The sequence below is a fragment of the Anser brachyrhynchus genome, assembly GCF_964034855.1.
Source record: "Anser brachyrhynchus genome assembly, chromosome: 4".
Classification (NCBI taxonomy): Eukaryota; Metazoa; Chordata; class Aves; order Anseriformes; family Anatidae; genus Anser; species Anser brachyrhynchus.
This window is the reverse complement of record NC_137698.1, coordinates 66446508-66469459: the sequence shown is the minus strand read 5'-3', so window position 1 is coordinate 66469459 and position 22952 is coordinate 66446508. Positions and strand designations below refer to the sequence as shown.

The window sequence follows — 22952 nt, the reverse complement described above, 5'->3', positions numbered from 1 at the left end:
TTAAAAGGGCTATGTGCAAAACTACAGATAGACAAGTCTGCTCCCATGGATGCACTGAACTCCAACACAAATGTAGAGTGGAATGATGGTTATGATAATATATCAGATAAAGTGGAAATTATGATTGAAAAAAAATAATACGAGGCAAAGAACAATCAAGGCAGCACAAAGAAAGGTAGGGAACAGATGTATCATAGCAACTGCATATCTCACTGTTGGAGGTGCAGGAAGCAGCCTCAAAAGAAGCCAGTTGTCTCAGATAATATTTTAGACTCTGAAGTAAGATCAGAGATGTAGCCTTCATGAAGAATCACCAGACAAGGTCATTCATCTGCTGAAGGAGCTGAGGCACTCAACAAGATTAATTCAGTCAGATGCAGCAAATTGCGGTTCATGTGAGGATCTGAATAATCCTGTTTCCTGACACAAAGCACAATTTAAGTTAGAAATGATCAAGCCGGTCACAAGGATCATGCAAAAGTTTGGAAACTCTATGCCCAGAAGAATGTGTTGCTCGCAATGTTTTGTTCAAAATAAATAAGCATTTAAAGAATGTGTTAAAGCTTTTAGCAGTGTGATGACAGAATGTGGAAAAATGAGGTCTTCACTGCAAATGGAAAAGTTTTGTCATAACTCTGAAGAGAAGGACCATAACCAGAGATAGTCAGAGCTTTGGATAATGGAACCAGGTACCGGTGATGGAACAGAAATTGGAAAGTGAGATTAGATTTACTTGGTGAAGAAACACTTTCTTCTACTAAATATGTTTGCTCATCACTGCTTTGGAAATTGAACCAGAAGCATAAACGCGGGATGGTCATTCAACATGTGGCTGCAATGGTAAGCGCTCAGCAAAGACAGGAGATGGTCTTGTTACAAAGCAGAAGCGGTATGAGCAGTTTTTATTATCTTCTATGCATTTCATTATATTGTAATTCAGACGTGACAATTTTCTCAAAGAAACTGGCTGATTTGGGTGAAATTTTCCATGACATTCATGATGTTTTTATTCTGTCCTCAGCTAGCAGGATTGTAGTTTTGAAAAACTGAATGCAGCATTCCAGTCTTGCTATCCATTGCATGTTGCTATCTACTATAAAACTGAGAACAGGTATTATGTTATAACTGGTTATATTCAGTCTAAGGTATAATGTACTAACTGATTGTATTCAGTCTATGGAAGATGCTGTGCCAGATTATTACTTTTTGTGACACAGATTTCAAATAATCTCTCCCAGCTGTATAAGGAAAGAAGGGAATGATAGTTTCTGATTTCTGAGATCAGTTGTAACAGTTTTGCTGGTCTTATGTTGAAGTACTCAGTACTTTTCAGGATGAAGCATGAGCAGCATAGAAACCTCCTGAATCATGGGAAATGAAAAGATTTTAGAAACTGTTCTATTAACTTTCATGATATTTATATCAGTGACTAAAAGTCCACTTATAAGCAAGAACATACAGTAGAAATATGTGAGTGGAAATCAGTGTAATGATTTTAAGTGCTAGATTATTTCCTGCCTGGTCTTTCCTCTCTTTTTTTATGTGGTGGCTACTTTCTGCAAAATGTACCACTAAGAGTTTTTCCTTTTTCAGCTTATGAGTCATATACTAGGCTGGGGCATGGTTGAAAATCACATTAATTTAGCTTGCACTGTAAATTGTTAATGTGTAGAGTAATAATGTCCGCTATTACTACATATATTTATTTTGTGGTAGTACACAGGGGTGCTTATTGTCTGGGAGCATGCTGCCTATTCAAATTCACTTTACAAATAATACATACAGAGAAAATGTTAGTGTCTCAAGGAGCTCAAAATCAAAGATTCTGTTCCCTTTGGCAAATTATACCGGCCAGGGAAAAAAAAAAAAAAAGAATATGCTTACAGGTCTCGGGAAACCAAGGAGGGACTTGGGCTGGTAAGTCTAGAGAAGCTCTTCATAAGTGTTTTGGTTTTGTTCTCCATGTACATGGATTTGTACTCTGCTTGCCTTTCCACACTTTTTTTTTTCCACACTAGGTTTTAAGTATCATGGCTTCTCAAGGGATTGAGGAGTGGCTGAATCTTTTCAGGTCTAGATAGTAGACCTTGCATAGCTGATATAAAGCCAAAGAGTGATACAATAGGCCAAAATAATACCATTTTATGTAATTCACCATGGGTGGGAATAGCACCCATCAAAATGTGGAGCACTAAGCGAACTGTTTTTATTCTTTTTGCACTGATTTGATGTTATTTTTTTCTCTTCAGTGGCAAAATAATGTTACTTTTTTTTTTTTCCTTCTTGGTGCTGCAGATCCAGCATTTGTTTAGACAACAAAACAAAATACAAAACAAACAAACAAGCAAAAGCACGAAAACGTAATTGCATTATTTTGTGACAAAGAGGTCCAGTCTTGGTGGCTAAACTCCAGTTATAGGTCCAATTCCAAACCTATACAAATTTAGAGAAAGCAAAGGCATTTCTGGTGTCAATTATTGGCCTATTTTTTAATGAAGGCAGTGTATATAAATGAAGGTGAACTATGGGCTGAGGAACTATTGCTGAAATAGGTAAAGGAAAAGAAAGAAACATCTTGACTTTGAAACCCCAAGTTTGAAAGTTCCTCTATTGTCTTAAAATAATAAAAATATCATATATTCATCCAAAATAAGATCTTTTATGATAAAAGTACTCAGTTTTATCAACTTTTCTATTTAGTAGAAAATTATTCCCTTTTAAAAAGTTTGATACCTAATTCCTTCATGAATTAGTCTAATTGTATCTTTTATAATGATCTCATATTGTAAACTGAAACTCCTTTGAGTTTCACATGCTGCATTACTTTGAGGATAATGAAATAAGACTCTCTCATAAATAATAAATGTTTTCAGAACTGAGGACTGTTCATCTGACCATCAGAGAGGCTTAGACTCGTTGCATGCTTAGACTGTAATACATTGAGAATTTAATTTTTTTCATCATGGATCCTTCATCTGGGAGAGAACAAGAATTCTGTTACTGTATTAAAATGCTTAGTGATGAAGGTTATGATACTCTGAATTTTAATGTTAAAATTGATACTTCCTGGATTTTCCAGCAATTAGAAGATGCAAGCAAACCTGATAAACAAGCAAACAGTGCTGAACAAGAGAATTTGAACCTCAGAATAAAAGAGCTGGAGAAATCGGAGCAAGAACTGAAAGGTGTTTTAGAAGACTACATGGATTCAGATTCCATGCTAAGAAATAGGTAAATAAATTTCTTTCTTTACATTTGAAATTAATGTTATATGACAAACCGACCCTTTATTTTGCTCAATTTAGTGGATGTCAAATGATTCGTGCAAAACTAGCAAAAAGAAAGACTATCCATTTTAAGGGTGTCTAATAAAATGAATTTATAAATCTTTTGTGTAGCTGTCAGAATAGAAATTCAATATTCAAATTTTTTACATCAGATTTCTAGTACGATCTAGAATCTACGAGCACATAACCAGAGAGCTTCCTCAGGATATTTCATCCTTAAATGTTCATAAGGTGTAAATTCTCCTTGCAGAATATATCACTTTTCTTTTAAAAGTTAATTTTGGAATAGGAAAATGTAATTATGTTTAAATTTGAAGTTTTGTGCTGCATAGAAGAAATTCCTTGTTTCAAAAAGAAGCATGGAGACATGTATGTTAATGCTAATCATTAGTGTAGCTAAAGATGTCATTAAGCATTAATTATGTAGTTGACTGGAATAATAAAATCAAGTTTTTGATGCCTGGCAATCGCACTATTCTAAACAAAGCTAGAGACTTTAAAGGATAGAAAATTTAAATGGCATTTAAAATGACTACTTGTATAATTTCTGAATTGCTTTGTTTCATCAAGAAATTTGGCCAGAAATGTTTTAATAATGTGCTTTTTGTCAAAATAAAAATAACTATTTATTTACTCATTTATTTTGAATAGAAGCTTTCATGGGAATAGGCCTATTTTAACAAAGATTTTTGGGAAGAAGAGAGATGGGAAGAACTTTATTTAAAACCAAAACAGAGAAAGTATGAGAAAACAGTTCAAGGAGAGTAGATGACCAGGAGAAACCTGCCTGGGTTATAGGAAGCCTGTTTTCATGTATCCTGGGTATCCATTAGAAAGAAAAGCAATTCTGTGCCACAAGTTCTTGTGGTTTGTAGCACAAATAGACAAGGCAAGGAATGATGTGGAAGGCAGAACTGTTGGAAAATACACAGAAGCAGAGTCAGTAACTCTCTCTAGTCAGGGCAGAGTTTGGGGCTGATGTGGCCAAGTTTTCTACGGTACCTGTGTTGGATTAGGCTGTGTTAGTGCCGGTGATGGGGAGAACCTCATCAGGTTCACTTTGATAAATGAGTAGGTACTTATTTAATGATGTGTTTTCTATCTTTATCCTGTTATGTTAATATGATGGAAAGCATTCTCTGTTGTCATAAAATTTGAGTTTGCTAAACACGAGCCTGGCAAAATCCTGTGATTGGATACATGTAGAGACCAGAGTTGTGGTTATCCTTAACAACTTACCATTGTTACTTCGTAAAACATGCCAAGCTTCAGTGAACTTTGATCTTGTAAATGTGTTTGCTTATGGTTTTCATATTAAACAAGCAGAGAGAGAATGAACACAGACACTGTCTTTAACAGCTTTGAGAATCTCCAGTGAAATGTGCAAACCCCGAGACTCTTGCTCGTAATGAAGTGTTTATTAGTAGCAAACAAATGTGTTACAATTTTTATTGTTGGGAGAAAAAATGAAAAAATAAGGATAAATAGATGCATTGATGATGACAGCTTATCCATCTGGAACTATACTGTTCAGTATTTAATCAGCAAAGATCTTCATTCTCAATATCACAGGATGAAAGAGCTGGAGCTGTCACACAAAACCCTTCTTGTGATGATTGATCAGCTAAATGTGAAGGTGCACAAGGTTGAAAATGCAAATGTGCGTGTTAAAGAGAAACTGCGAGTCATTTGGGAGGAGCTGATGAACTTGGTAAGGAGGATATTGTTTCAAATGACCTAGTTTAGCTCCTCTTTATGGTAATCATTTATAAGTCAATCTCATCTCCAGTGACCTGTCTTTTTTTAGGCAATATATCATCTCAGCCTTGCTCTTTTTATATAACCTGAGCAATCAGAAGAACATTTTTTGTTTGTGCCTCACTTTGTGTTTCTCTAATGCTTATGACAGCACTGACGTTGTTTTCATTTGAGCCCTTGATCTTTGGGATACATGCTCTCACTTCCTTCTTTCTCCCCAGTCAACCTGTTCCTTCTCCAAAAGTCAGACTTATCTTTCTGGCATCATAGTAACCAATTTTTTTCACACACCCATCTCCCCCCTCCATGTGATTCAACAGCACAACACAACCATCACAACCTGGTTCCTGTACAAAACACAGCTGCTCAGCCTGTCATCTGATTCTTGAATTGCTCACATATTTTCAAGCTGGGCCCCGTCTGCTGTTGCAACCACTTCCATCTTCCTGCTAGGCTTTGGGTCCATGTAGCCCATTCCAGCCTTCCCAGGCTGATCTGTGTCTTGCCTTTTTCCCTGTGATGTGCAGTCATGTGGGTCACAGCTCTGCAGATCCCGTCCTACGTGAGCCTTTCTCTTCAGGGTGCATGGAGCAAGCTCATTGCAAGGCACCTCCTACTGCTGATTTCCTTCCCTTGCAGCTGCCTCTCCCCCACATTTTGAAATTATCAGCTCTTCAGTAGAAAACCCTCAGTTCTCTTGAGCATTCATAAATACATAGGAATAAATATTTATGTGTCAGGAGGCTTGGCTGTTGTCTGATAACACATACAACAGACTTTTTTCCCCTAGTTCGCACAGCTCATTGGATGGATCCATTAAAATGGAGAAGGAATCAATGTTCTTCTGGGACAGTCTACAGTGAAACAATCTCTTTTAATTCAGTTTATCATAATATACACTTCCATTTTATCAGTATTTTAAGTCAAGGTTGAATAATCTGACAGGACACTAGCACTATGTGGTACAACTCATGAATATGAGCAGTAGTCTTTGCTTTTTTGATTAAAAGTGAAATGTACTTTTCAAGATTTATTATATGTTCCCATCAACAGTTAAATAAACCTAAATAACAGCCACACCTACTTGACTTTGTATAGCATTTCAGCCTGGTGTTCCTCTTGTCTTGTCCTTGCTCGTGAACACTTCTGATGGGAACATACCAGAGATCAAGAAGACTGACCAAAGAAGTGCTCAAAGAAATACAGCAATGTCTCTGTCCTTCAGTCTTGCTTAAAAGTTGCCACAATGGCACTATGATACTGGTGGCTGTTTCTCTGCTCAAAACAAGGGCAGCGAGTGAATCATGAAAGCCTTTTCTGCCTCTGCCTTTCGTTGACCTCTTTCACCTCTATACGTTCAAGCACACTTTGGTGCAAACAAAAATACTAAAGTCTTTCTCAAAAAGATTCAGCAGTCATCTGTTCTTTTCTCCTTTTACCGTGAGCTCATAAAAGGAGCTGACAGATGACAGGTATGGGGAAGGGCAAAGGGCAAAAAAAAAAACTTGGTCTCTTACAAGTGCATCTTCTGTTTTCTTTAAAAGAACCATGGCTTCTCTGTCTGTAACATCTCAGTGCCGTGTGAGTGTCAGTGTCAAGGATATATTATTGTATAGTTCAGAGCTGGTTGTATGAATTTCAGTCCAAGGTTTCTTTTTATTTAATATGTATTGTATAACATGCAAAAGAATGTGTTTAAAAACTTCCTGTATTTTTTGCTTTGTTTTTCCTTCTGAGATATTTCTGTGAAATGATAAAACAACAGGTCAGTTTTGCTCTGAATGTAGGATTTTACTGGCTTTTGAATATTGCTACTTTTCTGAGTTCTCAGAAAAAAAAGGCAGAATTAAAATTAAGAAAAAAATAAGAAAAACGGTAAGAGAAGAAGAGATTTGGTATTGAGATGTTAACCATGCAAATCACTGAAATTGTAGGTTGAAAACCAAGAAAAGTCAGAGAAGAAGCAAAAGGAAAAATTACATTGGCTTCAGGAGCAGCTGAAGACAAAAGAAGATGAAGTAAAAAGCCAGTCAGAATATTTTGAGCACTACAAGCAAAAGCAGAAGCGACAAACAACAGTGCAGAGAGAAAGGGAATGTTACCTGCGGGGAGAGGTGTCCAGGCTGGAAAAGCAAGTGTTAGATCTCAATGCCCATATTGCTCGTTTGACATCTGAGTTAGAAGAGGGGATGGCACAGTGTCTCCAACAGAAGCTGGAATCAGCATCCACTGATACTCAGGGCTATAAACTTTCTGAAATGGAAGTAACGGAATTGAAAACTTGCATTGAAAACATGGAGCATGACATGAAAAGCCATGTTGAGTCATTTCAGCAAAATCTGAGGTTCTTAAGGGAAAAAGGGGAGGACAACAGAAGAGAACAGGCAGACCTGCTGACTGAACTCCAGTGCTACCAGGACACTGAAGACTTTCTCAGGAGAAAATTGGAAGAATCTTGCAATTATGTTTATAATCTGAAATTATCTGAAATCAAACTACGGAAACAAGTGGAAGACCTTTTGGATGAAAACAGGGTTTTAAAAGATCAAGGTAGAGTGAAGTTAAAAAAGAAGGAAGAAAAGGACTCACAATTTACGAGATTGGAAAATGGAGACAGCAGTGCTGACCTGGTAAGTAAATGTAAGGTGAAGTATAACAAACTTTTATCTTTGAATCACCTCAGATTACACTTGTCATTAGGTGTACAAAGGAGATGCAAGACAGGCTTTTTCCTTCCTGAATTTCTTTCCTTTATTTCTGTTGATGTATTAGAACTTCAGTGTCTAATTCACACCGACTGGAATCAGTAGCTGGAGTTTCATTGCATCCCTGCTTTTAGTAGGTGCACATTGAGGGCACTTCACAAATCTTGTTTCCTCACATTTTAAAGTGATGTGCCCAAGGCAAAAAGTCTCAGTTGGCACCTGAAAGAAAGCCTGGGAGAACTTTTAAGACTCGTGAACACCATTCAGAGGAAGAGTACACATATGGTTGGGTGACTTTTTGCATCTTATTCATGCCCGGATGCTGAAGAAAAAAAACATAACTGAAAATAAATCTTGGCTGTGAGATCTGGACAATGGAAAACAAGGGAAGATGGATACCATATTCATGGCAAGGAGTGAGTTGAGATATTTGATGGTTTGCAGCTCCACATTATTGTGATGTGCTCTGAATACACTGAATAGGATTTCTTTGCTTCAAGCAGTTCACTCCAGCGTTGCATGGGAAAGCTCTGCATTTACTGTAATATCGCATTCAGCCTCTGCCAATTCATTTTGCTGACAAAGAATAATTCTTTTCATGGAGAGGACTCAAACAAGGTTTTATTCTTTATGCACTTGGTTAGAGGGTATTTTTAGTCTGATGATTTGTTAAATAAAGTGAAATAAGTTAAGCCTCATGCTCAGCTATCCCATTCAGATTGTGACCTGATATCCCTAGAACTATCCCAATTTTAACTGCAATTAACTGAGAGGTAATGGGCATGAATAAAACCCCCTTAATGAAGGAGGACAATCACATTGAATAATTCCAGGACTGGAAGAAAGTAGAGAGGATCCTTTGTGCATAAAAGCCTAGAAGAAATCAAGAAGATTTTAATCTGGTACTTGAACGCATCTTAACAAAAGTAGTGATTTGGTACCATTTCTGGCTCTATAATCCCAAAGAAGTGAGTTCCAGGAACCTTTTTTTTTTGGGTGTGTGTGTGTATGTGTGTACCAGAGAATGATTGGTAAGATCCTTCTGCAGCGCACAGATGACCTCTACTTAGCTGCTCTGATTTGGCAGAAGGACTCACTGCTGTTGCTTATTTTTATACATCACCTGAGCCAGGCTTAAGATATTTTTAGAGAGACTTGCAGTGGGTCATACACAGGTACAACAACCTAGTGCACTGTGAGGAGACTGCCCAACTAAAATCAGGAGGGTTGAGGGCTTTCAGAGCCAGAGAATAAGTAGTGGAGAATTATTTTGTTTGAGAATATTCAGAAAGGGAGAAATTAAATGTTGAGTTATTTGAAGGTGTGAGAGCAAGATATATCAGCTGACTAATGGCCTGAATCCAGAAAGTCTTCAAGAAATAGAACCAAGTGTTTTTCATTCTATGCTGTACCATGGTAAAAAGTTATTTTTTTCTCCTACACAAAGCTTACTAATCATTTCTTTTCCAATTATTCATTTATAGCTATGTTGTCTTAGGAGTTTACCGAGTTACCCAGTCTTTGGTATAAATGAACATGCCATAATACATGCTAGGCCGGTGTACTTTGTTCTGATGCACAGTAGATTGTGTTCCTTAAATCCTGTACATAGCATCAGCAGCATCAAACCTTGTGTATTCTGCATTGCTGGTTGTATTTTCCTCCTTTTTTGGACCTGCTCTGCATTCACATGGATTTTTCCTGTAGAAAATAGTGGCTTGAAATAGTAGGAAATACATTTCAATATCTATGATAAAAGGAGGAGGGAGACCTCTGGTGTTGTATTGTAAAACTGAAGAGGGCTTTTTCCCCTCAATTCATGTTTTAGTATCACCTATTAAAAAAGAATTTCCTAATCTCATTACATTGGTCTTGGAGTATTCAAACCAAAAGAGTTACAAGAAAAATCCTATTTAAGCTCATCATACTTTTATCACCAGGAATACAGACGAGCAGTTGCGTGCAATACAAGAAAGGTTTTCATGCTGTTACTTTTCTGGAAAGCTGCTGGTGTATCATTTTTCACTGAAAAAGCAAATACGATCATTTGTCTATTCCTCAGCCAGGAAAAAAGTAGTTTGTGAAGGCAGGCTTAGCGGACCCATGTGAAATACACACGGTATGAGATTCCTCACTCAGTGTTTTGTCATTCAAATTGCCGAGCACATCAATTATTCTGGAAAACTAGGTGAAATGAATCTAATGGAGGAGTGTAGTCACATAAATCTCATTAGAAATGTGAATTTCCAGGATTGGTTTCAGGATCTTGTCTGCAGTGTCTTGATTACAGCTTATGCCTGAATGAAAAATGCACAAAAAAGCAGCTGGTACCATGTACCTCTGTCTTTATTTATCAGGCAATTTCTAGATGTGAATATCAGGGGATTATTCAACGTTTTGGTGAAGGAAAGTTAAGAAACACTAGGTGATGCACCTTCCTACAGCCTTCATATGACATTCAAAGCATGGGTTTCATGCTGTGATGTTTCTGGCATTCAAGCATAGTATCTTTTACACCTTCTTGTAAAACCATCTTTTGATGGAACCCACATATTAATAAAGAAAAGATATCTGGGACAAAATAGAGGCAAACTTGCAGGTAAAGAATGAGTGTGTTTCAAGGAAGTAACATTAGCTTCAGTATTACTGAGAAAAAGAAGGAAGAAATCTTGGAAGTACTGTGGTTTCCACTTAAATCATGTCACCCAGTCAAGGTATCATAACTGGGCATTATAATGCAGAATATGGCTTGGGTTGAAATCAAAATTATTCTCACACAAAATTATTCTGGTAATAGTGTGGAAAATCAAGTGGCTTTTGCAGACTCACTATAGAGTTGAAGGCTTTGAAGTCACTGCCTTTTCCATCTGTATCTAACTGTAAAGCTGCAGCTCAACCCAGAGGGAATGAGATTTTTATTGCTGGCATCTGATGTGTGGGAAGACAGAAGTTACTGTGTTGGCTTGGTTTCTGTGCTGTAGCCTGTTCTGGCTACAGCCTCAATTATGTCTTTTGTTGAGAAATCAAACCTGATTATTCTGTTCACTAAAAATGAGCAGGGTAAATGCGAAATGATCTGCAGTGTATCAAACATTAAGGGTATCTGCTTTGCACCAGAAATTGTCCCAGTATATAAATTCAATCAGAGAGTGAAGATAGATGAGCAGGATATGAAATCTATAATTACAGTATTAACTGTAAAGAAAAATTTGTTCTGAACAATTATTCTACTTTTTGTAAAGAACTCTGCCAGTCTAGGAGCAATTGTCTTTGTAGCCTGCAGGACGCTGGGCACCAAAATATTAGTCTCATTTCCTCTTTGATTAGACTTTCTTTTCTTTGTTCATGGACATATCAGTTAGACTCTGCCCTGCTAGTGGTCCATCTGTGTTCCAGCATATTACATGCTTATTACCCAGATTTCTTCCTTAAGTAGTTGTAGAGTATGAAAGGGTGAAGTCTAGCAACCATGACATTTACTGGAAATGTTGGAATGAGAAAACTCTATGAACTAGCAGCAATTATATATATAATGAAATAATGGGTCTTTTGAATGTAAATGGTAATAGGAAAGGAAATTAGTGTGCCTGTTTCTCATATCAGAAACACTGTGTGCTTATGGTCTGCTTTTTATTTGTCTCCTTTTCCCATTAAGAATGGGGATCTAGTCCAGGAAGACGTTCAAAATCTGAAATGGGGAGCAGTCTCAGATACACTCAGAAGCAGAGCTACACAAAGTCCAGTTGTACTGCTACATGCCAAAGAGTATGGTATGAAAACAAATTGCAATTTTGATTTCATTTCTGTGCAGCAAAAGTGAAGGTGACTTCATTCATGTGGTATGCATGACTTAGAAGGTAAAAGACATTCTAAAAACCTCCTAATCTGCAGACTATATCTTCAGAAGGTGAGGGAATAACTATTCACAAGTATGACGCTAGCATTTAGATATGAGCTTTCCCTAGAAATCCTGGAACTGCCAGAGGCTATAGAGCTGAGGATTTAGGGGACACTTACCATGTATAGACCAAAGTATAGTGTTTGGGAATGCTGTGTAGCTGTCAGATTTGCTTTTTTTTTTTTTTTTTTTTTTAGACCAAACATTACATGAAAGCTCTAATTTTGACAAGTTGTATCAGGCTAATTCTTCCAACTGAAATTAATGGGAATTTTATGGCAAAATTTCAGTTTATGCAAATGCAGACCTGTACTGAATATTTTAGCCCTTAGGTTTAACCCGTAAGTTTAACCCATTAGTTTTCCTCCAGCCACTATAATGAGATATATTTTTCATTTTTAAATGCTTTGAGAATTGTGGGGAACAACCTCCCAAACATTTCTAAATTTAGAGCTTAATATTTATATTTTCTTATGAAATATGTTTTCTTGTTTAATGTCATGCTTATCTCTGCATCTTAGTTGATATGCACTTTTTCTAGAAGAGGTAGTCTTGGGCATACTCTGACTAAAATACTTTCTGTTCAAAATATCTGGTCAGATGTTTATGGGGTTGTTTTTCATCTTGTGAGTGTGAGTGGCATCACACTTACCCAGTGCTTTACTATAACAGAAACACCAGGATGTAGCTGTGATGGGCTAAAGCAGACAGAGAAGCTACAGGAAGAAATTCTACCAGTTTTGGAACAAAATTCCGGACCCTTTACAAACATTGCTGAAGAAGTTGGTTTAGCTGAGATCAAAATGGTGAGAAGAAAAGTTCCTGATATTCTTGTTATCTTTGTGAGCACAGTGAGTCTGTGAATTTTGAGATAAAAAGAGGAGTTGGTGTATTCAAAGTTGAATATAAAAGTATAGTGAAATCATATCTACTAAAGATGCTATTCAAGATGGATAAAGGTGTGCACTAAGAAAATGATTTGTACCTTCTTGTTTGTACCTTTATTCTATTTCAAATATTGGGATTATTTGAAAACTCTTTATATGGCAATGTTTTTCTCATCTGTCTGTAAATAAGCATTTTATGAATGAAGTGAAAAATGACTTCTGATGACATGGAATGATATGCCTTGTCGTATATTTTTCAGTTTGAAACATTTCTGTTTTACTATTACCAGGTCTCCCTTGGGACAAAAAAGCCAGGAGGTCTAGAAGATAGTTTCACTTTGTTTAGATGTATCCCAAGCTATCCTGCAGCAAGACGCCTTCCACCTTGCTCTGAGAGGTTAACTAATGATGAGACATGTAAGGAAAACAAAGATGAGGAATGCTTTTCTCTTTTGAAGGAACAAGCTATAAATCTACCAGCAAAGATGTTCCCTGTTTCTGTGGTTGAAGCTTTGATGAGAAACAAGCCCTGCCTTACCTTGTTAAAACTTGGAAGCTACCACATAGCAGCTGTCACAACGGTGAAGGAAGTGGGGAGTTTGGATTTCAGTGAGGCAAATACCACTCTTTGCTCTGATGGCCTCTGTGTTGTTGCAGAACAAGGTTTTTCTGAAAAAGCTTCTGTAGTTCTTCATGGAAACATGCCTTGCTTTGTGAATGACAATTTCACATCCTCTCTAGAAAAATACTGTTTGGAAAAACATCAGCAAAACAAACAAATTCTACCAAAAAGTAAATGTAAAAATAAAAGTCTGGATAAAGGTGTTAATGATATAAAGTATCACAAAAAAATCTTTAGAAGGAGAGTTAAAGGAGAAGAAATACAGACTGAGAAAGCCCAAGCACAACAGGTTACCTGTGATTTTGAGGAAAATTCTGAAATTTTAAATAAAACAGAGTTGATTAGGCTGGGGAAGCAAGGAATGGACACCAAAGACAAACCAGGTAGCCCAGAAGTTTTTCACAATATATCTGTTGATTTTAAGGACTTACAGAATCATTTCAACAGTCTTGAATTAAAGAAGAAAGAAGAAACCCTCTCAGAAACGTGCATCTCTGATGTGACCAGGGCATGCACTGGAGTAGATATAATGAAAATGGAAGAGAAAGGGGAGCAACCTCAGAAACCAACTCACCAAATAAACTCTTCCGGGAATATTGGACTGAAAGAAAATAAAGACCAGGCCTTGAAATTACATAAATCAAAAGAGAAGAATTTCTCGTGTCAAAAGGTGGCTGCTGAAAACACGCAATATGCATATCCTCAGAAAAGTTTTTGGTCAGAGGAAGAGAGTTATCCACTAAAAATACTGTCTCCTATGCAAAAGAGGGCTGTGTGCTTAAGCAAACAACTCCTACCAAAAAGCAATTTTTATGCGTATTTCTGTCATCTGTCACCACTGGCAGCAGTTAATGAGCATAACGTGAAAATTTATACATTGAAAAAAGCAGTGGCTATGTGTTCTCAGAATATATTTGTACTGATGCAAGAGAATGAATATTACTCAAAAAAGGTCTGTTTATTACAAGAGGAGAATGAGAGATATGTTCAGAAGGTTTGTGCACTGGAAGAGGAGATGAATGTATATTTTCAATACGCTTTAGAAGAAGTTAGCATTGCTTCTTTTCAAAATTTACCTAATGAGAATGAAGTTGCTGGTGAATGTTATATCAACATGTCAGAAGAAAATAGAATGAGCCCAGGAGCAATTTTTGCTGAAACCTTCTCTAAGAATCTCTCATATGTTAAAGATAAAAATAGGAATTCTGAAAAAGATTCATTGACAATTGAATCAAATCAACTTCCCAAGAGTGTTTTATCCCTTGATGGAAGGAAAATGAGGTATTTACAGCTGCTTTCTAACCTGAAAGAAGAAAGAAGTAGATGCTTCAGAGAAATAGCTAAATTATTACATGACAAGGAGAACTATGTAGCAAAATACAATGAATTAATTAAAGAGAGAGAGAGAAACTTGCAAAGAACATCTCTTTTAAAAGATGAAAAAGAAATTTTATTGAGAAGTTTGGCAGAAGTAAAATGTGAACAAGACAAGTACCAAGCCTCGGTTTCAGAACTTCAAGAGTGCAAAGCCAGTTGTTATCAAACTATTTCTGATTTACGGGAGGAAAAATGTGCACTAAAAAGAGCTATAGACAGGATCAAGGAAGAAACTGCGGAACAACTTCATGAATTTCAAACAGCAAATGCAAACTTTATTTTAGAAAACAACAAATTAAAAGAATTAATATCTTCTTTGGGTTTCACCTATGAAGATGTGATAAAAGAAAAATGCTTGGAAACAAAGGAAAAGGTAGTAAACCTAAAAGAAGAAAATAGAAGTCAACAACGTGATCTTAATCCAAAGAAAGTTGAAACATCATGCAGTGTAACTCAGACTGAAGAAGAAGGAGTAGACCCCTCCAGCTATTTCGCCAACAAAGAGGTAAGTAGTACCAATAAGGAATGTTATCAAGCAGGACCTTCTTAAAAAATGCCATTTGGAGGACAAAGATTAATTAACTTAGAAATATAGAAGGTTTTGTAAGCTGCCATGTCCTGGAGATCTGAGGTGCTGCAGTTAACTTTGAAACAGAAGGCAAAATACCGGCAATATACCAGAGAGTTTTTTCTGAATGTTGTATTAGAGAATTTTAAAGTGCTATAGCAGGCTTCAAAAGTCAAAAATGATACTTGAGTGCATTGGCTCAGGGAACTTTTTATTTATTTGCTTGCAGGAGTGAAAACTTCTGGTAGAAGAATTTCCACAGATTTCTGTTGTAGTGGTACATGTTCACTTACTAACTTTTATTCTTATAGGGTCTATTTTAAATTGTTTTTATTCTTGTGCAACATGTGTAAAGACAAGATCTTTAATTATTCTCAATTTCTCATCTGTATTTTTCCTCTGCAACCATGAATCTGACTCTGCAGTGTAATTCTATGGAGATTACGATGTTCTTCTAAAAGCAGAATTGTTACTTTATTTGAGAATGATCAACAGGGGAACATTTATCTCTAATATTTTGATTGTATGCAAATATTTGTACTAATTCAGATAAAATGAAAGTGTATGTTTTTAGTAAAAACGTGTACACCGTTGTGTATAGGTGAGAGGAGTCATGTCTTTCTGTTGTGTATTCAGGGCAGCACATTTGAAAGCTACAGTGTGATGAAAGAGCAAGTGGAAAAGGCAAAAGAGGAACTAAAAATACAGCAAAAGGAATTGGAAAAATCAAAAAAAGAGGTAAGCTCCCACTATGATGTAATTCTGAGGAACAAATTTGTTTTATATTTTGTTTTCTTACATGGCTGTTCTTTCTACAAGTGTTTAATGCTTTTACAAAATGGGGAAGTCTCTGATCTGCAGAACCAAACTCTATCTCTGTGATCTTTCAGGTGAGTGATGAATTGCGCAGTTATTCATTGTTGGCTGGAATTTCAAGTGAAGGTGCATTCCTTCAGCGGACTTTGAGAAAAGCTGAGCGCTTAATAAAGACACACCAAACAAAAATATCTGCTGTAGCCACTTCTGGGCAGAGTGCTTCCTCCCCCTCACTAGAAATGAAGAACAGAAAGCAGCAGAAACACTGAGGATTACAGCAAACCTGAATTCAGATTAATTTTTGATTAATAGGCAAAATGACAAAAACTGATACAGTCAAGTGGTTTTTATACCTAGTGAGAGTGCAAAGCATGCACACTGCCTCTTGTCTTGACATCTATGTAGGAAGCGCAAAGTCCAACACCACCTACGTGGAAATTCTTATTTGGATGGTCAGCTAATTCTGTGCCTGTGTACAGCAAATCTGAGGTTTTAATACCAACTGAGGAAGCTTTCTGTGTTGTGCCTTTCCTGACACGTTAGCTTTAACATTCCTGCTTTTATTGAACAATCTCCAGTGCTTGCTTATCTAAGCAGAATGTATTGCTTTATGTCAAGCTTGTATTTATGGAGCTGTTTCACATGGTAACAGGCATTGCTTAGACTGCCTGTGGAATAACACTGGCAATTACAAGTGTTACACTGAATATGTAAAAGAGCAGTAGGATTACACATGGTGGGTGTACAAAATGGATGTCCTTCGACAACCACTGTGTGACTTCCCTGATTTCAGATGAGGCAAATGAAATGAAGTGGTGAGTTGATGGCTGACTCCTGACCTTATAGTTTGCTGCAAATAGATCATTTCTTTTTCTTTTTTTTTTTTTTTTAATTTTTAAAATCTGATTAACTTGAGTCCTTCTAATCATTTTGTGTATTACTGCAACTTCCTCAGTTTATTTAAAAGAATGTAAAGCCTTTGATTCAGAAGGGAGCAGAAATGATGCCTCATATGAGGAAGGGAGCTTGCTGTTAGGCAGCCAGATTATCTATTGAGTGTTTTTTGTTGTTGTTTTCTGAAATAACAGTTAATGTGTATAAGCAGGGAAAACGCATCTTAGAAGTAATACAAAGGTATAGGCTCACAGGTCTATAGGCTTCTTTCTTCCACCACAGTATTTTTCATTTATGACATTTTTCGGGATTTTTTTTTTTACCCCTTTCTGATAAAATCTTATTTTCATTTTGCTCTGATGGCTTCCAAAGATATAATCTCTGAAACTGTAAGTACATTCACCACATTTTTTTTTAAGCATCATTCAGAGTCATCCAGGTAGCTTCAAATTTAGAAACCAACTTCAATTTTAATCTACTATACTGCATAACTCCAGTTAGATATATTTCTATAGAACTAGATTTAAGATTTCTTACTAATTTATTGTTATAAGATGGTATATTATGGTATAATTCCATTTATTTAAACCAATTAACAACAATATAAAACTTGTAACATGAAGATCAGACTCAAGTCCATGGTTGTAAGCCAGTATTGTGAAAAGGTATCACTGGTAGACTAACTGCACTCAGTAATTTTGCTTTTTATTTTTTCCTGTTAGGCTCAGAAGTGGTACAGGGAACTTGGCTTTGCTGAAACAAGATATGAAGAAATCAAAACTCGTTTGATACAGGTTCTGTCCGAATTAGACCATCTTAAACAAGAAGCTGGGGACAAAATGCTTCAAAAGCAGCACTGCAAATTAATGGTACGTATGTAAATGGAATCAAGAAAAGCACATTCTTTTGGACAGGATGTTTTGGATGATGAGACACCTGTTAATGTTATTGGCAAGAAATCTGAAGCAAGTATAGAGCACTTAGAGCCAATGCAGATGTAAACTTTAAAATGAGGAGGTGTTATGCAAAGTGGATTTTCAGGTGACCTTAATGAAGCCACCCCAAGTTGAAGGTGTTTCCTTTGAGTGCTCTTTGCTTTTCCCGCTCTGCAGTTTGAGAATACTCCCATGTTTCTGGTATTGGGCCACTGCATCATTTTGCCTTACAGTGCAGAGAACTAGTTTTGGACAGGCAAAAAGAAGCTGTGATGCTGGACATTTTGTGGCGCAACTTCATTTGCAAGTGAGCAGGAGGTGTGGATTGATGGGGAGTCAAAATCTAACTGATATAAGCAGCTCAACTGTGTATCCCCACAATCCAGGAAATCTATCACATGGGGGAGAAAAAAATTAATTGGAATGTATCTATAACACAGAAATTCTGTGGTTTTGCAGTTAATGAAAACTTTTGGAATTTTCAGGGGGTTCTGTGTCTTGATAAAGTCTTTATTCCCCCCTCCCCCCCCAAATAAACTGTTTTAATGAAATATTTTTAATTATTGCATAATCTCCTGGAAGCAGCTTTCAGAAAGACTTTTTAGATAGCCTCCAAAATATTTCTCTCCTTCTTGACAGGAGAACTGCAAAGATGAAATTTGAAACATACATCAGTTGAAAAGAAATCTTGTAATAACCTGCAATATTTGCAAATTTAGTTTGAACCTGTTAGATAGATATGGCTTCAGAAGAAAATAAAAACACATTCTGGAACATGTAAGGATTCTGGGCTCAGTTCAGTTGCCTAAATGTCCCTGTTTATCTCACTGAAATGCCTTAAGACATCCTGGCCGAGAGCATAGTTGGCCATCTGCAAGCCCTGTGTACTTTATTTCAGCTTTTACGCCTCACATGGCATGATGTTTAGGCAACTGAATTCTGATTGCTAATTGAAAATGAAACACAGACTTTTTATCTCAGTATTGTCATGTAACATCTTATAACTTAATACAATTTATTTCAAGCAAGAAGAATAACCCCCCGAATTGCTGGACAACAAACAGAAGTGTATCATGGCGTTTTGTTTAAGTTAACACTTAAGACTGGTGATCCTGTTCCTATTTTCAGTTGGTTGTCATACTATCCTAAAGTGCTTTCCATTCCTCAAAGATCAGTTAAAAAAATATGGTAAATCACAATAATCTTTGTTTTTTTCCTCTTCTGAACTTCCTTTTACGGAAGACATCTGTCTGTGATGCTTGAAAAAAGTGAGGATGTGAGCACTCTCAATCTAGAACCCAAGGCCGTACCTTGTGCCTTATGTTCTACAGCCTCTGTTGCCAGGGATTCTAGTTCTCAGCTAAGACTTCAAAAGACTGTTGTGATATTATACATCACAAATGAAAGCTGAGATAATATACCTCAAAATTACTTCTAAGGCTTCTTGTTTCAGTGGTGTTGCTAACAGGGAAAGTACCATTTAACATAAGAATATTTGGGTAAATTTTCTAGGTTGTTGAGGTGGCTTTCTGAACTCTAGCATTGTAGTAGGAGTTCAGAGAAATCTGTGGGTGAGCAGCAAGAGAGCAGTGTACTATTTGCAGCTTTGAAAATGCATTTTGGATGAAATGTACACAGTAAATAAGGTGCCGTGTTTCCCCAGTGATCTCCCAACTCTTATCATGGCCTGTAGCCAAAAGGTCATATTTCCTCTAATTTTCAGTTTTGAAACAAGCGCAGCACATAGAGAAGGAATATTTTTTTTTTTTTTATGTTTAGGCATCAACTTTAAATGCTAGAGATCTTGTCAGATTTTGTAGAATGCAGTGTGTTAAATGCTAAGTTTTGGGTTTAGTTATCCTTCAGTTATTTCCCAGTTGCTGAGTCCTTCACCCTTTTGGAGCTTGACCAATGGTTCAATGGTTACTGTTAACTGGGACACCTGACAGTGATCAGAAATAAATTTTGTATGCCTCATTTGTGCTTTGAAACTACAGAAATCTTCTAGCAGGCCAGCAAAGTGCAAAAGGAAAGAGGCAACCCTTGCCTGTCTTTAACCTTCAAGAAAATTATTTTTTCCACCTCTTTTCTATTAAGCATCTTCAGTCAGGGAGTGCTTCCATTTCTCATTTAAAGTGCTTTTGTTTTGTGTGTGTGTGTAGGAGAGCAGATGAGGAAAATACCATGTCTTAGACTCAGACTCATTCTTAGGCTTTTGTCAGTGCAACCCTGGTTTAATCAATCTTGATGTGTCCAACACTTGCTTTTGTTCTTTTCTCTTAACACAAGAGGGAGCCAACAATTTTGATACAAAGCATGCACGAATTATTAGAATGCTACACATAGAGAACGTGCTTCATTTGGAAGACTATGAAAATGTCATACTCATGTTTTTATCTGTGTTGCTTTGATGTGTTGCAGCCAGAATGACATGATCTATCAATACAGTTTGCTGTTTTCTGTGAAAGGTTACTTTTAATATATTCTAGTCACCAAGGTGTTCAAGTTCAAAAGATGGTCAGAAAGCCATGGAGAATTACACTGTGCTGCTATGGCTGAATACTAGCTCTTCTCTCAGCTGTTTCAGTGTTAATACCCATGAAAATCAAACCATCTTCTTGCACATTTTCTCAGAAGATTACGTGGTTTTATGGTAGGTCTGACTAGGATATTTAGCTTAATCAACAAAATGCTTGATCTCTTTAGAATTGTATGTATAACGTTACAGGAAAGCTTGAACAGCTGTGTGTATCAACTCAGTATTTATAAAATGTAAATTCACAACAGCATTAACATTTTTTCACAAGACTTTCTTCACTCTTCCTTCCCTTTTTCTCATTCTTAGACTGTACATGTGAATATTTAGCCTGATAGTATCACTTCTAGGAGCTGACATGATGCTGGCCATAAATCTAAAACTCTCACTAATCCTTTCAATGTAAGAGCATGAAACAAACAAACAAAAAAAAAAGGTGGGGGGGGAGGAGGAGCTTCTGAATTTAATTGCTCCTTCCCCAGTGGTACACTTATTCTGTACCACTATTATTGCACTTCAATGTAATTAATATTTTTTTAGTATTTTTAATATTTGTACTTAAAATTAGATTAGTTTAATTAATAATCTTCCATAACAAAAATATAACTGCAAGCATGCAATTTGCTTTCTGAGATAAACACATGGAAAACCAAGGGGCATATTATATAGAAGTTAGAGCAGGAGGCGGGGGACTTTTGAATTCTATTCTTACTCACTCTGTGACCTTAGGTTAGTCCCTTAATCTGCCTGTGCCCCAGTTTCCCCAAGTATGAAATGATTATAATTCAGTACTTACCTTGAAGGAACTTTGTGGAATCCCGGTCCGACACCTACTCTCAGAGGGGATCAAGAACTCCTTGCTCATAAACAGTTTTAAGATTAGTGCAAGATATGCTACAGTGTTTATGAAGGTTTGAAGTCAGACATTTCATATTAGGTTTAAAATGAGTTACAAGGTAGGTATGTTGCTTTAAAACTTGATTGAGAACATTTTTATTATTTTCTACATCTAATTTGAAAATCTATGTACTTGTTCTCTAGCCTGTGTACAATGTGAAAGATGCCCAGGAAATAGAGGAGAATAAAATAGCCAATAAGAGATTACAGCAGCAAGTGCTGACCTTGAAAGCCCAGCTCAGGGACCAGGCTGCGTTACAAAATCAGTTTCACGGCTTGCAAAATGAAGTGGAACTCCTTCAGACTCGGCTATGTGAAAAGGTACAGGAAAGCTGTTGTCTGTGTGCTTGAAAGGGCGGACTGATGTGAGCTTAGACTTCAGATTTTGCCTCGTCTCAAAAGAGAAAACCAAAATAGCAATCTTTCCTGGGAATGGGTCTGTGGATAATTAAATGGTTTACAGACATGTAAAAGTAACCCTTACTTCACAGAAATAGGGAAAAGATATAAACTGTCTGGGTGGTCAACATTATGGGAAGATGATAGTACATAATAAAAGTTGCCACCAGTCTCTGCTATAATCCCCATAGCATAATGCAAGCAAAGTAGTGCTGATTTTTTTTTACAGAGCCACCTTCTTGGCTTAAATTGTCAGGATTTTTAACATTCCCAGCTCTCTTGTTGCACCGTATCAGACCAGGAGATAAAGTGAGCTAGGGGTAGAATTTTAATAGTTTTTGTAGCTTTTTTTTAAGACCAAGCTCTTAGGGTTACACACTATAAATTTCATTAAGTCGTTTTCAGTTTTGTTGTGTGTTGTAGTGTTTATTTGTTTATTTTACTGGCATGGTTATTTTCATGAGAGCCTCCATATACATGCAAATATGCTTACACAAGCAGTTTTTACACATGTGCATTGTATTTCACCTGGCAAACCAGGGCAGGTACTCCCATTAACATTTGTAGAGCTGCCGCCTTAAAGTCAAACTGCTCTCAGTGTGACTGCAACAGCTGAGCTCATAGGTGGAAATGAATTCCTATTAAGGCTTTGTTTCCTTAGTTTTTATTTTCCATTTCTTTGGAACTAATTTTTTTAAAAGAGATGATTGCTACGATATGAGCCAAATTGGAATTGCCCATTGTGCTCTGAAACAGCTAGCAAATGGCATTTTCTCAATAGCACACTACACAATGAACAGAACATTCTTCTCCCCTCTCTTTTCTCTGAAATATAGGAGACAGAGAATTTTATTCTTCCTGCAGAGTGCCAGCTTCATCGTCCTTCCTCCACAATAAATCCACTGCCTTGTCATGTGCTGTGATTTACTTTAACCAACCCTCTGTGGAGGCCTAGTGGCTTCTCTCAGGAGTTGATTAGGCTGCCTCTTAACAGAGTAGTGCTGGTAAAATGAATTTGCTTTATAGTGTCTGCTGCCTGCATTGATGGATGTTGCATATGAGATGGTAGGTGAGCAAAGGGTGAGACGTGCTCTCCACATAAATGGGCAGCTCTTAACTGTCCTATAGGATCAACAAAGCGTTTTGTTCTGTGCCTCATCAAAAATTTAATGTTACCAGTGAAGGGACCTACTGCCAGCTTTTTCTTTGTTCCCTCAGAGCTAGTGCAATGTAAAGACATGTCTCTTCTGTCCTGCATACTATGTTCCTTCCCAAGCCTGCGTTTTTTTGGCAGAGGACCATGTGACCTCTTTCAGCATAACTGAGTTCTTATAAAGGGAGTCTTCTGTCTTCTTTTTTTTTTTTTTTTTGGA

At 36.8% G+C, this 22952-nt stretch overlaps 1 protein-coding gene across 5 annotated transcripts in view; it reads left to right on the top strand.

Moving 5' to 3' along the window:
• The first annotated feature begins 706 nt into the window (after nt 1-706).
• Nucleotides 707-22952, top strand: part of LOC308193873 (uncharacterized protein C4orf50 homolog) — an 81875-nt gene continuing 59629 nt past the window's right edge. For all 5 annotated transcript variants that reach the window (XM_080588968.1, XM_080588966.1, XM_080588964.1 and 2 more), the window contains exons 1-10: nt 707-840; nt 3080-3231; nt 4860-4998; nt 6980-7675; nt 11406-11520; nt 12321-12454; nt 12826-15039; nt 15739-15840; nt 17535-17681; nt 21325-21501. In XM_080588968.1, coding sequence (XP_080445094.1) covers nt 814-840; nt 3080-3231; nt 4860-4998; nt 6980-7675; nt 11406-11520; nt 12321-12454; nt 12826-15039; nt 15739-15840; nt 17535-17681; nt 21325-21501 — 3903 coding nt within the window. In that variant the 5' untranslated portion in view covers nt 707-813. The remainder of the gene's footprint in view (nt 841-3079; nt 3232-4859; nt 4999-6979; nt 7676-11405; nt 11521-12320; nt 12455-12825; nt 15040-15738; nt 15841-17534; nt 17682-21324; nt 21502-22952) is intronic.